This window comes from Streptopelia decaocto (assembly GCF_964273445.1).
Source record: "Streptopelia decaocto genome assembly, chromosome: 2".
In the NCBI taxonomy this organism is placed as follows: Eukaryota; Metazoa; Chordata; class Aves; order Columbiformes; family Columbidae; genus Streptopelia; species Streptopelia decaocto.
In genome coordinates this window covers 139,169,981-139,187,661 of record NC_138655.1, presented here as the reverse complement: position 1 = coordinate 139,187,661, position 17,681 = coordinate 139,169,981, and the positions used below count along the sequence as shown (strand labels likewise).

At 35.6% G+C, this 17,681-nt stretch overlaps 1 protein-coding gene across 5 annotated transcripts in view; it reads left to right on the top strand.

Moving 5' to 3' along the window:
* Positions 1-17,681, top strand: part of AKAP9 (A-kinase anchoring protein 9) — a 113,787-nt gene that overhangs the window by 46,439 nt on the left and 49,667 nt on the right. For all 5 annotated transcript variants that reach the window (XM_082044023.1, XM_082044022.1, XM_082044021.1 and 2 more), the window contains 13 exons: positions 146-359; positions 1,135-1,214; positions 2,880-3,018; positions 3,465-3,562; positions 5,504-5,609; positions 6,047-6,245; positions 8,667-8,763; positions 9,606-9,698; positions 10,713-11,084; positions 12,062-12,286; positions 13,842-13,982; positions 14,513-14,616; positions 15,336-15,541. In XM_082044023.1, coding sequence (XP_081900149.1) covers positions 146-359; positions 1,135-1,214; positions 2,880-3,018; positions 3,465-3,562; positions 5,504-5,609; positions 6,047-6,245; positions 8,667-8,763; positions 9,606-9,698; positions 10,713-11,084; positions 12,062-12,286; positions 13,842-13,982; positions 14,513-14,616; positions 15,336-15,541 — 2,074 coding nt within the window. The remainder of the gene's footprint in view (positions 1-145; positions 360-1,134; positions 1,215-2,879; positions 3,019-3,464; positions 3,563-5,503; positions 5,610-6,046; positions 6,246-8,666; positions 8,764-9,605; positions 9,699-10,712; positions 11,085-12,061; positions 12,287-13,841; positions 13,983-14,512; positions 14,617-15,335; positions 15,542-17,681) is intronic.

The window sequence follows — 17,681 nt, the reverse complement described above, 5'->3', positions numbered from 1 at the left end:
AACTGTGTATATTTGCATTTACCTAATGCATACCATATACGCAGTGTTCCATTCAACACATTATTAATTTCAGAAATTCATAAAGACTGTATTTTTTTGTTTTCTTGTTTCTCACTCTTTGTAAAATGTATCTTTTTATTCAAAGACTGATTTACAGCTACAGATGGAAGCACAGCGCATTTGCCTATCCCTGGTTTATTCAGCTCATGTAGACCAGGTTCGTGAGTACCTGAAAGCAGAAAAAGAGAGTGCACTTTGCAGTCTTAAAGAGGAGCTTGTACGTAGTCATTTGCAAGAGATGAATGATCTTAAAAAAATGCATCAGCTGGAGCTCCAGACCTTGAAAATTCAACAAGCAGGTAACATGACCAGAATTATGGGAGTGAAGCTCTTGGTATGAAAAACAGTGTCTTTAAAAGAAAACAAGCACAAGAATTTGTGCATGCAGCTGTCCAATAAATTGTTTTTGTAGAACATTTTAAAGTGGTTTTGTACCAAATTATTTACTCGTTAGAAGTAGTCTGTTACTCAAGGTACTTAAAAAAAAAAAGTACCAATGATATAAAGAAAGGATAGGCAGTATTACAACTCATGTTATGCTATTTATATTAGGTCAATTAATTGTAAGGAGCTGTATAATGGGTTCACCTATAAGCTTGTATTCCTCACTGAAATATTAAGCAAATGCATCAGCAAAGTATTTTTGGGCTTGTTTCATTCTCTGTTCTTTGAATTGATTTCCTGCTCACGTTAAGTTTCTTTGCCTACTACTTTTTGCCTCAGTGGGATTTTATGTTATCATGCTGGTTTTCTATCCCTACTTTATGTGTCATCCCATGATTTACCCTTGTGTAAATTTTTGGCATGATTTTTTGCCCTCCGATATGTTTCTGTGAATTTTGATCTTTCTAGATCTCACTAACACACAAAGCCATTTCTTAATCACTTACTCCTTTTGAACATGCAGTTCTACCATAATAATTGAATCTGTCTGAGTGATGGAACAAGAAATAGAGGAACAAAAAATGATGCCTTTCTAAGAGCTGAAGACCTCACTGAGGCAGGAAATAAGGCCTTTGAAAAGTTGTTGTGCACATAGTGTTTAAAAATAATACGAATACTTTGTATTTGTAGATGATGAAGTCAAATCTACACAAAGTCTTTTAGAAAAGTTGAATGAAGCTGTAACTGAAGAATGTTCTAGGTTTGCGCAGGTAAGATTTAACATAGAGTTGTTTTTAAAATGAAAACTATTAAAATGAAAGATTATGTGTACGGTGAGTCATCATATTTTTCTACATATTTTTGAAAAGTTTTCTTTGCAGCTTATCTCTTTGCATTGATCTCAAAATACAGACTGCTAAACCTGTTCTTCCAAAATAATGTTGCAAGGAGTTCTATAATTTTTTTTCCTAAACTCTTTTGTGTCCTTCTCCAGACAATTTTTCTGGCTTATACGTAGTCTTGATCTTCTATGTAATGTTTGTCTTATAACTACCAGTTTGGAAGTATTTTCTTCCTTTCTGTATGTCTGTGGCTGTAAGTTGTTGATTTAACGGCAGTCTGATATCATGTGTGTATTGAAACACAGGGCATCATTCTCTCGTAGCTGCAATAAGATAGTAATTTCCATCTTGGCTGCACCATATCTTTCAAAGACTTGAAAGTGTCTAAGAATCTACCAAAAATGCTGTCTGTGTTGTTTTCAGTAACTACATATTGTAGTCAGAAATTGAAGCTTATTTTTAGTCTTTAGTCTTAATATTATTTTGCTGTATCTTTGTAGAGTACTGGTAAACAATGGCCCTTACAGGTACTTTTTGTCGAGCAGTCAAGTTACTTATTGAACTTCTTTTTGGATAAACTAAGCTACTTTTGTCATTCATTATAAGCCATGGTTTTCCAGTCTTAAATACCTTCAAATGATTGGTTTTGGTGTGGTTGGGTTTGTGGCGGTGGTGGGTTTTTTTCCTTTTTTGCTGGACTTTTCTCAACACGTTTTTGGGAAAGTGGGTAGCAGAACTTTAATACTGGAGAGCCAGTGTAGGAGAGATGAAACAGGACTCCCTGATGGTCATAGAAAGCAGCAGCTGAATGAAAGTCTTTGGCATTCGTTGTTTCAGAGCTGTGAAGAACGCTGCTGATCTGTGTGATTCCATGTTGAGCTTTTGGAGAAATTATTATTATGCTTTTATAAGTTGAATTTGGTGTCTGTTGAGTCCAAAATCTTTAAGTAAATAATCCCACTGTGTGCTCTGGGCAGGCCAAGTTTCTTTTCAAGTATCATTTATCTTCAGAAATCATATGGATAAATCTTCTGTTTGCCTACTCGTCGTAAGTTTGGCAGCTATTTTGCTGGCCACACAGCACTAACAAGCATGGGGCATTCTGTTTATGATTTGCTGGAGTTTTCTTCTGCCATCCCCTTTTATCCTGTTTGTTCAGTGCTTAAGAACACAATGAATTGTAATCTCTAAACGGATACAAGATTCTGCCTTAGGGAATCCTTCCAAGTAAAATTGCAGTTTAGGAGAATGAGACATTTACAATGTAAATTTGCTTTTGGCATTAATAAAGAAGCCCTTTATATGAAAGACTTTGATACCGGCCAGTTCGAAATTAAATAGCCATCCCCAAATATATGTATTTATGTTTAAGCTGAAAAGTCTTTCAATACCTGTTTCTTTATTAGGAATTTTAAAGGTTGTCTAGGTTCTTATGACTCAACAAAACATCTATGCTATCATTTCCACAAAAGATAATACTCACAAAACAGTACTTTACCTGCCACCATTTTTCTTGTTTTCTATGTGAACTGTGGTTGATAAATTAATACACAGTTCTTCACTCTTTTTTTCTTTCTTTCATTTGTTGTGCAGGTTTTGTGTGACAATCAAAATGAACATTCTTCAGCTGCTGTAGAAGTTGGTCATAGGGAGCACGAAATTTTCCACAGACCTGCTGCTGTGAGAGAAAAACTGAGTGTAGAATTACCAATACACACAGGTCAAGCTCAAGGTAATGGCATTGTACTATTACGCTGGTTAAAAAAAAAAAATACTGATTTCAAGTATTTCAGACTGACAATGATGCCATTAGTCATTCAGGTGCTAATTAATGTGCCTAAATAGCTGCTTTAGAGATTTCCTAACTATTCTGTATCACTTTAGTTTTTTATTATGAGTATTTAGTTGTGATGTTTTCACTATAGTGAGAAAAGTGTGGGTTTTTTTCCTCCTGCTTTTGTAGAAGAAGCTAACGGCTCTACCAAAAAATTCATATATATCAATACTATATGAAATGCATCCAAAATTTGGAAGGAGCCTCATTTGTTTCAATAATATGTAATGTTTATCAGATAATTCTTTAGTGGAGAACTCGTGCACAATTCACTGTATTAAAATCTATGGTAGAAAGTTTGATTTCATTTTTTCTTTAAGTCTCTGGTTGTCTGTCTAATTTAGCTGTGCAAGACCGTATGGATGCACTTCTACACAAGATAATGGAAGAATACAGTAGGCTGAAAGCACTTCAGACACAGCTGATTAAGGATCGTAAACAGGTAAACTTGTTATAGCATATGAGTAAATGAGCATTTGAATTTTCTCTGTTGCATGAATTCCCTCTAGATGAGCAAAGAATGTGTTTGAAATTGTGTTTATGTGTTCTGGTTGAGTGGCAGAACAAGGCGATGATTTGATTAAATGAAGAAAGCTGCTACCCATGTCACAGAATCATGGAATAGTTGAGATTAAAAGGCACAAAGGCACATCTAGAGTTTGTGTAATCCAACCCTTGCACAAAGCAGGGTCAGCTAGAGATTTCCAGGACTATGTCCAGCCAAATTTTGAATATCTCCAAGGATGGAGACTCCACAAGCCTGGTGGGAAACCTTATCTTCTTCAGGGTACGTAGTCCCAGCCCTCTCACCTTCTCCTTGTAAGACAAATGCTCCAAGCTCCTCATCTCCTTTGTCACCTTCTGCTGGACTCATGCCTGTGTATCCATTTCTCTCTTGCACTGGGAGCCCAGCACTGGACTCAGCACTCCAGATGTGTCTCACCAGTGCTGAGTAGAGAGGAAGGATTACCTCCCTCGGCCTGAGTGCAAACACTCTTCCTAATGCAGACCAAGAGGCTGTTGGACTTCTGTCATGGTGGTACATTACTGGTTCAACATGGTGCCCACCAAGGTCTGTTTCTGCAAAGCTGCTTTCCAGATGGTCAGTCCCTGCATGTACTGCTGCACAGGGCTATTCCTCTCTAGGTTGCAGGACTTGGCATTTGCCTTTGTTGAACTACATGAGGCTCCACTCAGCCCCTTTCTCTGGCCTATCGAGAGACAGAAACAGCAGCACAGCCATCTGGTCTATCAACCACTTCTCTCAGTTTTGTGTAGTCTACAAACCTGCTGAGGGTGCACTCTTGTCCCATCATCCAGGACATTAATGAAAAGGTTAAACAGTATTGGCTCCAGTATTGACCCATTAGGTACACCACTAGTTATTGGCTTCCAGCTGGACTTTGTGTCACACATCAGAACCTTTTGAGCCCAGCAATTCAGACAGTTTTCAGTTCGCCTCACCATCCCCATTCTTCGTCAATTTGTCTGTGGGCATGTAATGGGAGGTGGTGTTGAAAGGGTGATCAGATCAGGTATGATTTCCCCTTCATAAAACCATACTGACTACTCCCAAATGGAGTATCTTCTCAGCTTTATCTGTTTGGAGATAGTTTCCAGGATTACTTGCTCTGTCACCTTCCCAGAGATCCAAGTGATGTTGACTTGCCTGTAGTTCCTCAAATCTTCCTCCTTTCTCGTATTGAAGGTAGGAGTGCTTTTATCTAGTCCTCAGAAACCTCCCTCAGTCACCATGACCTTTGAAAGATAATTGAAAATGACCTCTCAGTAACAGAGACGAGCTCCCTCAGCACGTGTTGGTGTATCCCATCAGGCACCACCAAATTGTTCATGTCCAGTTTGTTATGTGACCTGATCCTCCTCCACCAGGGTTGTCTTCCTTGCTCTAAACTTTTACACTCGTCTGAAGAACCTTGGATTCCTAAAGACAAATTTTGTCTGTAAATTTGAAATTAGGTACTTCCATGTATTAAACAGAGTACTCTTAACCACTTGGATCTAGACATGGTTGCAGTTCATATATACTGATGGATATAGATATACAAAAAATATGTGTATGTAAAAACTGCATCTTGGGCCTGAGGGTGTTAGTGTCTTCCTCTCCTTCTTGGAGTCAGAGGAATTATAACTTAACAGTTTACATCCATACAGGACTTTGAGATTTGCAGTGGATATTCTGCACAGGACGATTAACACGCTATAAATGTAGACTTGGTCATTTAGGCTGTAAAATGAAAAAAATTGTTACACTGGTTACTCTCTCTTATGCATTGGCCACCAACCTCTCTTATATGTTTCTATTCATAATTGCAGTTAATATTTTTGCATTGTTGCTAAACAAATGTACTTGGTTGTTTTTTAGGTCAAAGAACCATGGTTGTCTTCTTCAGAAAGGAGGAAAGAAAAGGAACCTGGACATCTGGAAACAAACATGGAATGTCTGCAGACCCCTACACAGGGTCTTATGGGTAAAAAGATGCATATGCTATTTTTAATGTATGTATATTCAGAGAGGGAGAAAAGACAATTACTTCAAATTTTAACTGATTCTTAGCTTACTACCAGTTCAAGCACATAAGAGATTTTTGCAGATTTTACAGTATGACAACTCTAGTTTTCTTAAATCTCTAAAATATTTTGGAATTATATTCTGTGAAACAACAATTTCAATTTAATAATTTTCAGTTTTCCACAGTTAAAGTTCTGTTACCCATATTAAATACAGTTTTTGCAAAATGGAATATTAAGTTATAATTATTTGTTAGGGAAAAGTAATTGATATGATATCAGAAGAAATTTTTAACTACAGTAGTTATTCAGTTCATCAGTGCTGATAACTTGGTAGAGAGTTAATTTATACTAATGCAATTTATTCCCACCCCCCCTTCAAATAACCTACATGTAGATCCTAAGATTCAAGAATACTGTTTGAAGGAGATAAGAAACCTTAAAACACAACTTGAAGAACAGCATGCTCAAGAACTGGAGCACCTCCGGTCCTATTTCCAACAGCAGCTGAAAGAAAGCGAAGAGCGGTACACCACAGAGATTGTCCATCTGCAGGATAAGCTTCAGAGTTTTGGGCTGTCCTCCGACAACACAAGGTATTAATTTGTTGTTCAGAGCTTATAACTTTGCACTGTCTACAAAAAGAGGTGTTTCAAATAACCATTTGTGTAAAGCTACATGTTTTACTTACCCTCATATTCCTTTATTTCATTTACTGTACTACAAATCCACTGAGTTTCTCTGCATTCTGTCTGAATCTCCGTTCTGTGAGAGAGAACAATGAGAGTTTGTTAGACCAGTGACCAACTGCAAAAGAGAAATGGTGAAACACAGTAGCAATAGGAGGTGCTACTAAGAAGCGGAGAAAATTGTCTATGTGTTTCTAGAAATTGTTAAGTATTTGATACACTTACCACAGGACTCTCTTCAAAAGCAAAAGGACTGTGGTGGGGTAAATCCTTAGAAGCCGAGAGAAATTAAGACAAAAGTAATTTCTTTCAACCATGTTCCATCAGAACCCAGATGGCTGTTTTTCCCTTGTTTGATCGCAGTCTTAGCCGTCTGTGGGTGTTTTTAGCTTTTAAACAGTTTTCCTTTAATTCCTTAAAAAGTGTCCTAGTCTTGGAAGTGGCAAGTAAAATAACCAATTTTTTTCCTCATATGAATTAATAGTTGTGTAGTTGTTTTGAGGTGAATAATGTCCAAGTTCTGCAAATGTTTATGCATCTGTTAAAGCAAGGCTGTAGTTTTATATAATTGATTTCTACTATCTGCCTAGCAGATTCAGTACACATTTGTTAGCCTGAACGCAATTTCAAGAGACTGTATGACTTCTTAATCAATTACTTTTTAATCCTTAAAAAAAAAATATACGAGCTATGAGCATTTCCAAAAGCATTTTGTGGAACTGTGTACTTTTCAATGTGTGTTGGCCAGGACAAGTTATAAATATTCATATAAGTTTTCAAAATTATTTTTAAATGGGCAGTTAGTGTTCTGATTTCATCCATGATACTAGTAACCTAAAATACTCAAAACTCATTTTACATACGTTTAACAAGCATCTAGAGTGATTATCAGTATTTGTAAGTTAACCCAGTAGAGAAAAAGTTTCCCGTGAAGAGTTGCATTTTCATAGCTTTCATACCTGAAGTTCAAATTTAAACACTAAAATGAAGCTGGAGTTTTACAAGAAAAGTTCCTAGATCAGTACATAAATCGGTTTCTAACAGTGTAGTATGTAGGTCTGTCTCATCACGTCTCAAGCCTGAAGAGAAGATGAGTGTATTTTAAAGATGTGTTCAGTAACCTGTGGAATGATCTGTTACCTACTCAGTCTCCATATCTCGTTTGTTGCATCTTTTAAACTAAGATCTAAGTAGGAGTAAGGCTGTGGACAAGCCTGGGAATTTTCTGGGGACATTTTATCTGGTTATATACTCTATTGCAACATCAGAAAAGGGAAAAACAAAAAAAAAAGGAAATTAATTGCTGCTGTTTATTCATCAAGTTAAACATGAATGCTAAAAATAATAGGTTACATTTTGTAGCTAAAAATGTCAAAAGTTTTATAAAATTACTGTTCTGGATTCCAGAACCAGCTCTCAGATTTGAGCAAAAGAAAAGCTTCATGGTCTCAGTAAACCCTAGTGCAGTTAAGATTGTAAGTCTCATGGGCAATAAACTTCTAAATTATTTTGTACCCTGTCTTTTAGCAAGGTTTTCATGTCTTTGTGGTAGCAGGTCACAAATCCTAGAGGAGGGGTTTTTTAGGTATTTTGATACTGTATTTTGTCCTCTCAGCAGTGTATTTCTGTTAAGTCTTTTTAAAAGTGTAGTAAAAGCAGAGCTAGAGTTTTGGTGGTGTATGGTGTTATTTTGATTTTTACTGACTTATAGCACTCTGAATATATAGACCAGTTCTGTTGGAAAAATCTCTGAATATATTTCAGCATATTGCTATCTAAATATAAAATGAATCATATTGGACTTCTTGCTATTTTCATGTGTATGCCTCATCTATATAACACAAGAAACAAAGCGGTGCATCTATTGATGAACAGCAATTTGAAAGAATTAAAAAAAAATAAATCCTAGGTGTTTTATGGCTTCATACACATAGCTAATCTGCTTTCTTTCATATCCTTATGATTCAAACACACACTTTTATTTTCATCTTATTGTCTGTAGTTATTGAGTACAAAATATTCTCAGCTATCTTTAAAAGTAATTTTTTGTGAGGTCCTTGGCAAAAGGTTGAGGTTTTAAGGTATGTTGTATTGAGAGGAAGGGCTAGTGTTTGAAAGGCAGGTGAATTATAAAGTCAAATTCATTAAATTAATAGCAAGGGAAAAGGTGTGTTCTGAAGAAAATATTTGTAGTTATTGGTCTTTGAATATATATAATGTATATTTATAGAATGCCTATTTGAATAGTGGAAAAATAATGTATATTGAAATATTGGTTGATTTGTTTGTTTTTTTAATTTCTACCCTCTGCTTCTTTTACTTTTTTAGTGTGTCCACAGATTCACAAATAAAGCTAAAAGAAGTCCTCAGGAAAGTGAAGTGCCCTGAAAATCTTCATCAGCAAAGAACAGATGAGGCACTGGAGGTATTTTATAGCTCAGTTGACATCTAATATATATATATATGTTCAGTATAATTTAGATGCTTTGCCTTCTAAGATGTAATTGAAATATGGACTAATATTTGGTAGTATTAAAGTAATTATCATCTTGGCACTGTGCCGTACTATTAGACAGCCCATGTTAGAAGAAAAATATTTAAATTTTGCTGACAAGCATTTATTGAAATGATGAGCAATAAAACTTGCTTTATTGGTCCCGAGTTTAATTTTTAGGTTTATTTTTTTTATTTCTTCTCTGAAACATGACATTTTAGTTGTGCTGCTTCCTACTAAAGTGGAAAAAAATAGTGTTTAAATTCTGGGATTTCTTCAGGAGTCTTTAAAATATTGTGACTTTATTTTAAACACTATTTAGGAAAAAAGAGTGATTTAAGTGAAATTTTGGTACTTTTGAACTGCACAGTTTAGGAGAAATTTTGCAAAAATCATCCCAAAGATCTTAGAAACCAAATGCAAATGGAAAAGACTCCATACGTTCCTCCCCTAGCATTGCTGGGAACCTGGCTCAAAAATTCTGTGTTCTGAAAAATAGTGATGCTGTGCTTTCTCACCTGTTTTCCCTGCATTTGACAATTCAAATAGTGCTGGAAGAAGAGTTGTTGCAAACTCAATGTTTAAAATTCATTTTGAAGCAGAAACAAGGCAAAGTCTTTTGTCATGTTCTTTTATGTTGTATTACAAAATTATGTGATTTGAATGAAATGAAGATAATTTAATTGAGGAAGAAATCTCTGTCAGATTGAAACTTTTTAAAATTAATTAAATAAAAGCACAAGTACATGATCTGAGATTTCATTTTCTTACAGCTTGCTAAAGAAGTTGACAAGCAGAGTGATCTTGATGTTGTTCAGTTGCTAGAAAAACAGTACCAAGACAGACTAGAAGAAGAAATAGCGAAGGTATTATTTTTATTTTGTTACCTAAAATATGTTTAAAGAATACTGTCATTTTCATTTGCCATTTCTGACAATTCAGACAGTTGCCATACCATATGCTAACTTTTGTTTTATTTATTCACAAGGTACTGTTTCATCCAATTTCTGAACAAGAAAGTCTTAAAAAAATTTGGAAACATTTTAGATTTTCTTAGTTGTCTGTCCTATTCCTAGCTCATAATTTCTGTTTGTGTGGGTGGTGGCAATAGTGTTTTACTTTAAACCTTCAAAGAAAATAGAACACATGCAACCATACTTGACAGTAGATTCTTTTTAGAAAATCCAGTTGCCTAGAGAGTGAATTTCTTGCTACTTTAGGCTTAACAGCTGATGAATTGAAAAGATTTTGCACTTATAGTATAAAGGACTGTATTCTAGGAAGGAGCTTCTCACATGGCTGGAAAATGCGTTTATTTGGCTTAGAAAGAAATACTTAGCAATACAAAAGTTAACAGCCTGTTGTAACTGCAACTGCAGCTATTTAATCCCAGCAGAAGTTCCTTTCTGGTTCAAGTAAAATTCCTGTGGTCAATTAAAATTCAAGCACATGGCACTGCTGTCTTTGTACAGCCCAAAATTTCATGTCAGTGAAACATTTACAAAGGATGGTTGGTTAGACAGAGGAAGCTTAGCACAGCTGCACTTACGTCAATATGCCAGGGCTTTGTAAAGTCACCTTACAGAATCTTTCCTGAAAAGAACTAGAAAATTCTGTGCTAAATAATATATTTTAATTGAAAATAACATCATAGTTTATTAAACTACCTTTAATACAGCATGTCTGTATTTTAAGATATGATTGTTGATGAGACTGGCAAGATGTCTATGTTCTTTTACCTTTCTTCTTAAAAAAGATTGAATCATAATCAGAACCTTCAGTACTTTTATTTATATTGTTGATGGTCAGCAATGAGATTTCTTCAGCAACAGGAGATGCTGTGAAGCATAAACTAATACAGATTTTTCTTATTTATTCAGGTAATTGTGTCAATGAGTGTAGCCTTTGCCAAACAGACTGAATTGTCAAGAATTGCTAGGCAGAAGGAAGAAGCATCACAAACACAGGTTGTACATCAGCAGGAAATCCATTGTGAAATTAAAAAGCAACATGGTGAAGAAGAGGTGGATGACCCTCGTAGAAAAGCAACAGCAAAAGGCAGTAATCATGAAGAAGAACTGAAATCACTTTGCAAGGAACTCAGCGAAGAGTCTGGTGAGAGCAACTCACTTGGGGAGCAGCTTCATTCTGATAGCAAGCCTGGTTGCATAGTAGGAGAGACCACACATGAATCAGTGATTTCTGAAGAAAGTTTTTCTCATGTCAAAGGGCTGATGGCAGAAGAAACTTTGGTAAGTGTAAAAAAAAAAAAAAAAAAAAAAAAGGCAGTGTGGTGTGTAAGGCACTGTATCTGAATATCTGAATAAGCTTTGCAAGGAATATACAGTTCATTTCAATGAGAAAGCTGGAAAGAAATAAATTAAGATGAAGAATCCATTTAAATATTTCCCTTTCAAAGGTGTGACAACTTTAGACCTAAATTATTTACCCCTCTTTCCTATGTTCTACCTCACTATCATAGCATCATCCTACACTGTGAAGAAAGGAATATGACACCAGTTACATGAAACAGATTATTTCATGGGTAAAACTGTATTGCAAGCAATAAATTCTATAAGGACTTTTTGTAAGTGAGGTTATATTGTAGTGTTTATTCAAGGAACAGATTAAAAATAGGAGTTAAAGAGTTTGAGTCCCTTGTGATAAAGGATATCAGCTGAAGACAAAAATTATAAAATACATATTTAGCATTGTACAAACATGGGGTGAGAGGTAAAGTGTGGAGTAAGTATGGTGGAAAGCAATCACAAATCTTTACTTCACAATTTCATCCTAGGTTTATTTTTTTAATTAAATTGGGCACTAGTTGAAGCAAAGTTACACTTTGAAATTTGCGTAACAGTTAAATGTTCTGGTCTTGTGTTATCTTGATAGTGAATAAACTAATATTTCTGTTGTGTATGATACTGCTCTCTCAAACTGCTGATGTTCACACACAGTCAAATGCATGTATGTGTGCCACTGTATTTTCTGTTGAGATCCCCACCAGCTAAAAGGAATAAGGGTTTACACTGTTAGCAGGTTTTTTTAAAATCTTGTCTTTTAAATGGAGAATAATTCGAAGTCTGGACCTTCCAAGAAGCAGGCAACAAGATAATGCTTTCATGACAGCTACTTTAATTTGTGAAAGTATTTTCTAAAATTTATTTAAATATTTACTAGAAACTGTCATTGAACATAAAATGCAAAAATATTTCCAATATTTCAGCACTACAGTGAGATGATGGCATCAGATACAGAAACATCAAGTCAGCTGTTGTTATATGAGGAACGTTTGGAAGACATGCGACAAGAGCTGGTACGACAATATCAGGAACACCAGCAGGCAACTGAATTATTGAGACAAGGGCACATGCAGCAAATGGAACGTCAAAAAGAAAATCAAGATCAACTCTTAGCAGAGCTTGAGAGTCTTAAAGTGCAACTAGCTGAGGTAATATGGGGTTTAACTTAACAAGTTAACATGGTTTAACAAAGGCATATCACCAGGCAGAATTAAATTTATTTATACTTGTGTATATAGATTCTTATACTTGTGTATCTCTATATATTGACACACGTGTGTATTTACTATATGCATACACACACACACATACCTATTTGTGTGTATATCTACAAATACATGTATGCATATATATATAAAAGTCATATTTCTTTAATCAAAGCTCAGTCAGTGATGGACGAATTTAGACTTCTGCAAAACTGGAGAAAGCTGCAGTGCTGCACAGCAGCCAGAAGAGAGAGTGAGTGAGTGCAGATGTGTTGTAACCCTGACACCTTCCAGATACATGGCCCTGTGCAGGATGCAGGCTGCCATCCATTTACATCAATGAAGCCACCAGCCATGGCTAGAAATACTGTATAATTCTTAATTTTCCTCATCCCCACTTGGTCCAAACTTGAACTGTATTGGTGGCTTCCTACAATGTGGGGTTTGCTGGGAAACACCAGTGTTTTTTTGCGTTTTTAAACTTATTTTGCTGTCACTTTACATCTATTCAAAGCCTATAGTAGGTATGCTAATGAAACTCATTAATTTATCTTAATAATTAAGTCTTCAAAAATGTTATTTATAGACTTATCTTCAAGGATTCCTTACCTTGAAAGACAATGTGAACAGAATCCAGGATAATTTGTCTTGCTCTGATTTAATTTCAACAATGTGACATTACAGAAATGCACATGGAAATAGTAATCAGTGAATTATAAAGTTCTTTTAGTTCACTATGGAGTGGAGGTGTAGGTTCCTTCAGAGCTTATTCAGACCTGGTTCTGTTCTGTTTAAATCTGGACTCAAGGAGCCAGGGAATCTAAAGAGCCAGTCACTTGTATCATAGGTGACTTTTCCAGCAATGTGAGGTGTCTGTTTCTCCTGGCTGCTTTGTAGGTGTCTTTCTATCATTTATCCTGGTAATCTTTCCTTTCAATATATATACATCCTTTCTTCTTTTGCCTCTTTGTCAATATGCAACTGTATCTTTCATCGGGTGTTGCAAATTCCTGAAAGTGATGAAAAACGTAAGTAGAACTTATGCTGCTGGCTGTTTTCCAGTTTTTAATGCCATGGATGGTTTATCCTTAAAAGCCACACGGGAATGTATGCATTGCATTTAAGCTGTGAACACTTCCTAGCTCTTCTAAAAGAGAGCGTGTGTAGGCTTTTTTAAATAAAAATAACATTTTTCGTCTATTTCTTGTTCAAAACACATACTGTAGCATGTAGCGTTTAGAAATTAACCTTCCAGTTTGCATTGTGACCACTGTGTTTCATCAAGAGTATACAAACTGTATGAAAATCTTAAAGGTGTAAGGTACCAAAAGTATTTATTAGCTGTATTCCATTCCAGAAAGCTTTCAATGTCTCTGTAACCATTTAAAGTGAACTGAAATTTCATTGTGCAAAATATGTAAAAAATTAGAAGCGACAGGACTGACTAATTCTCAGAAGCTTAAAAAATTTGTGTGCCTCTCTAACACTTATTTCTTAGCGTGTCTCGATGGAGAATGACAGCCTGGTTGCAGAGAGAGAGAGAATGCTTTTAGAAGAACTGGAATCCTTAAAACAACATTCTGTACCCGGAAAAGAGAGACTGTTTTGTGAGCTACAAAACAATAGCACACAGACAGAGGTAAATATGGACTTTGACTTTCTCAGCAGCTGTGGCATGTCAAACCAGCAGGATTCCTTTATGCTGCTACTCTTTTTATGTAACATATTTCCCTAAAAGATGTTGGATATTGCTTGAACAGAGCAGGTTTAAGAATCAATAGATGGTACTGGCAGACATGTTTTTTTACCTCAGGTAAGCAGAAACTAGTTAAACAGCCTGAAGGTTGGCGTTATTACTGTAGCTCAGGTGAACTCGCATTTTCATATTGCTATAGCAACACCCAAGAGAACGTATGAGGACTGTTTAATCAGCCTTACAAAGTTCTTTCTCATAGGCCCCGCCTTGGACTTCCTGTTTTGTTTTAGTTAATTTTTCCACGTAGGAAGAGTATTTCTTGATTTGTAATTTGATGCAGTTCTATTAACAAAACACAACTATTTTAGCTTTTAAATTTTGTATTCTACTGCGTCTGAGAAGAATATGTTGATTCCGGCATGACAGGATTTCTGTTCTTTCTGTCTTCTCTCCCTCTGCAAAAACTTACTCAGAGTGAAAATGAGAACAAAAACGAAGTTAGAGAGCAGATCTTTGAGGATGAAGATGGAGGAAGAAAGCCTGATGAAACATCGTCAGCTCTTCTTTCTAAAGAAAGGTGCTTAGAACAGTTAAGAAAACATTATTTTTTCAAAAAATTTGGGAATCATGTTAGTGTTGTTAAATTAATATTTATAAGCTTTATTCTGACAGATTATAATGGCATTTTTAATTCTAGGTAACTATATTTCCAAGTTTACATACTTCAGATGTAATGTCTTATTTTTTATAAAGCCTAAAAATGTAATGGCATAGAGCATGAGACAAATCTTAGCCTATTTTACTATATCTTTCATATTGCACACGTAAAGAATCATATACATTATTTATACACATATATTTTGATACACATTGTAGGTACATATATGAAATAAGTTTATATGAATATAGTTGTTGTATCTGATAATACCTTTTGACTATTTAGTAACTTTTTTGATCTGTGCAGATCTCCTCACTTTGAGAAGAGAGTAAGTTTGTATTGAATACAAAGGCAAATGTAGACCTCTGCTTTAAAATTATAACTAGATAAAATACCAAGATAAAAGTACAAATATTGATAAATAGTTTTGCTTGTTATATATTTTGTAAAAAGAATGACTTTTAACACAAATGTGCCTTTACTATTTATGTATAGGCTGTGGGTTTTGGTCTTCAAAAATAAATCTTAATTTTACTGTTTCAACTGCAAGTCTTTCCTGGTTGCAAGGGTGTATAAGGGGTAAAAAACACTTTGAAAGCAGAGGAAGATCAAAGGACTGATCAGTTTCTGTATTGCAGGGATATTTTTCAGAAGGCTAATGAGAAGCTCATGAAGATACTTTTAGAAGTTGTGAAGACAACCATGGCCATGGAGGAGACAATTGGTCGCCATGTTCTCAGGTTACTGGATCAGACTGGGAAAGTCCAACCTTCCAAACCAGCTGGATGGGACACAGAAACAGAAGAGTCAGTAAAACCCTGTATCCGTGTGGGGTATGAAAAAGGTACTGCTTGCATGGTTTTCTATTTCATAACAGGTAGCATTTGCATGCTTTTATTATATATTGAAATAACTTTCATTTTGAAATTTTTAATTAAAAATAAACTTTTTCCTTTTAAAAATACTTGTCATTTGAATGCATATATCTGCTTAAGAGACAACATTTCAGGAGTTGTCTGCATCATGTTCCAAGCCAGTTACAACTCGGATCTAGGGTCCTGTTGGAAAGCCTGCAAGAGAATGGGAAAATGATTAAGAAATACAAAAATAAATATGTTCCCATTGAAGGAGGCAAAGAGAAAAAGAATGAAACATAGCTTCATGATATCTTCCAGCAACTTTACATCTTCCTCTGTATGTATCGGGAATGGGAACTAGTATCAACGGCACTAGTTCACTTAACATACATAGGGATGTTACTGGTCACAGAGGCCAGCTGCCGTGGGACTGCCAGTATATGTATATATGCCTTTGGGTTTCTTTAGCCTCCTAGAGAGGGTGATTGCATGCAAATAGCCTTTTGGAAACAGTTCCAGGAACTTTCTCACTTCCAAGACTTGCCCATCAGCTGTTTGGAGGAGTGCTACTTGGCACAAGCTTAAAGGAGTATTTTAACATTGTAGTTCATTGCTTACCAGTGTCTAAGAACTCTCTCAGACTGTGATTAATTTCTTGTGACAGTATATGTCTGTTTCTCTTTTGGGCAAGAAGAGGCACTTTGTCACATTGCCATTTAGGTACTATTTAGGTTGTGTACATTCATCCTGGATCTTTTGGGTGACAATGTACAACAGATCAGTTCAGCCTGAAACACATCTGGATTTGGCTGGAATTATAACTACTGTGAATGAGGAAAAAAATGGAAGTCAAATACTACATTTCAGTTTTAAGAAAGTGACTACTACAAAGTAGTTATACAAATGGCGAATGAAGATGAACTTTACTTCTTTCATTCAAAATACAGATTATTAAATATTATTGATTCCTTCCGGCTTATAATATAGGTCACATTTAGCCTTGGGCAAGTTAAGACATTATGTATGACTTTGTAGCACAGTGACATCTTAATTGGTTACTGAAAAGGTTATCTGTGGTGAAATGTGTGCAACTGCAGACTAAGAGTTCTTCAATTTTAGAAGTTAACAGCACTCTTATGCTAGTACTGCCGTTTCATTAAAAAAACTCATAACTTTTGTTTTCTGCACATTTCACTGCATTTAATTGTGAGGAAAATTATGTTTTGAAAGCTTCTGGCCTTCATTTTTGATACTTGTCCAGGAGACCCTAAAGATTGTAATTGAAGGGATCACTTCTTTCAAAGGGAAGTATTCTTGCACTTTACTTTGGGATGGAAAGTGAACAGTTTGCTTTTGTTAAAGCAGTTAAAAGTATCTTCAGCCACTGGCAACTATTTTCCACACAGTCTTCTCGCCATATGGTAAAAGGAGCAATGACTAGGCTCAAAGTTCACCTTCACCTCCTCTTGTGTTCTGAGGTAGTCTCAAATTCTATATAAACTGTATTTTAAATAAGTTTTCTATATTAAACCCAACAATTTATAATTATTCTTTGTATTCTTTGTATTCTTTGTGTTCTCATTGTATAGTCTGAGGTGTGTAAAAACCATTGGGATTTTCACAACATATGTTGCCCAAGGAAATACCAATGTGTTCTGGTTGTGAAGGCAGCGCTCACAGGTTGTCAGTTCTGTGTGTTGTGGTGTTCTCCAGTGCATTCACTGAACCTAGTTCATGTTTACGCTGTACCTATTCAGAGAACAGACACTGTTGATTTTCTCCCTCATTCTTATGTGGTGAGAATATTGCTCCCTTTTCTCAGATAACAAATACCTAACTATATGTGCTGAGTGCTCATACATAATGGTTACCACACTACTCTCATATGTGCTTTCTCCGCACAGGCATGTACAATGCCCAGTACATGCATTCGCTTTTTGCTCCTGCACAGCGATGTGTATACTTGTATTTATCACTAGTTATTGGCAGTAACAATTCCTAACATGGATTACTTGCATTGCATATATGTAGAAAAGCACAGTTAAAAAAGCACCTTTATTTGGTATTTTGGATGGGTGCAATATAGACTTACGACTTGCTTTTGTAATACAACTGTGTACATGCACA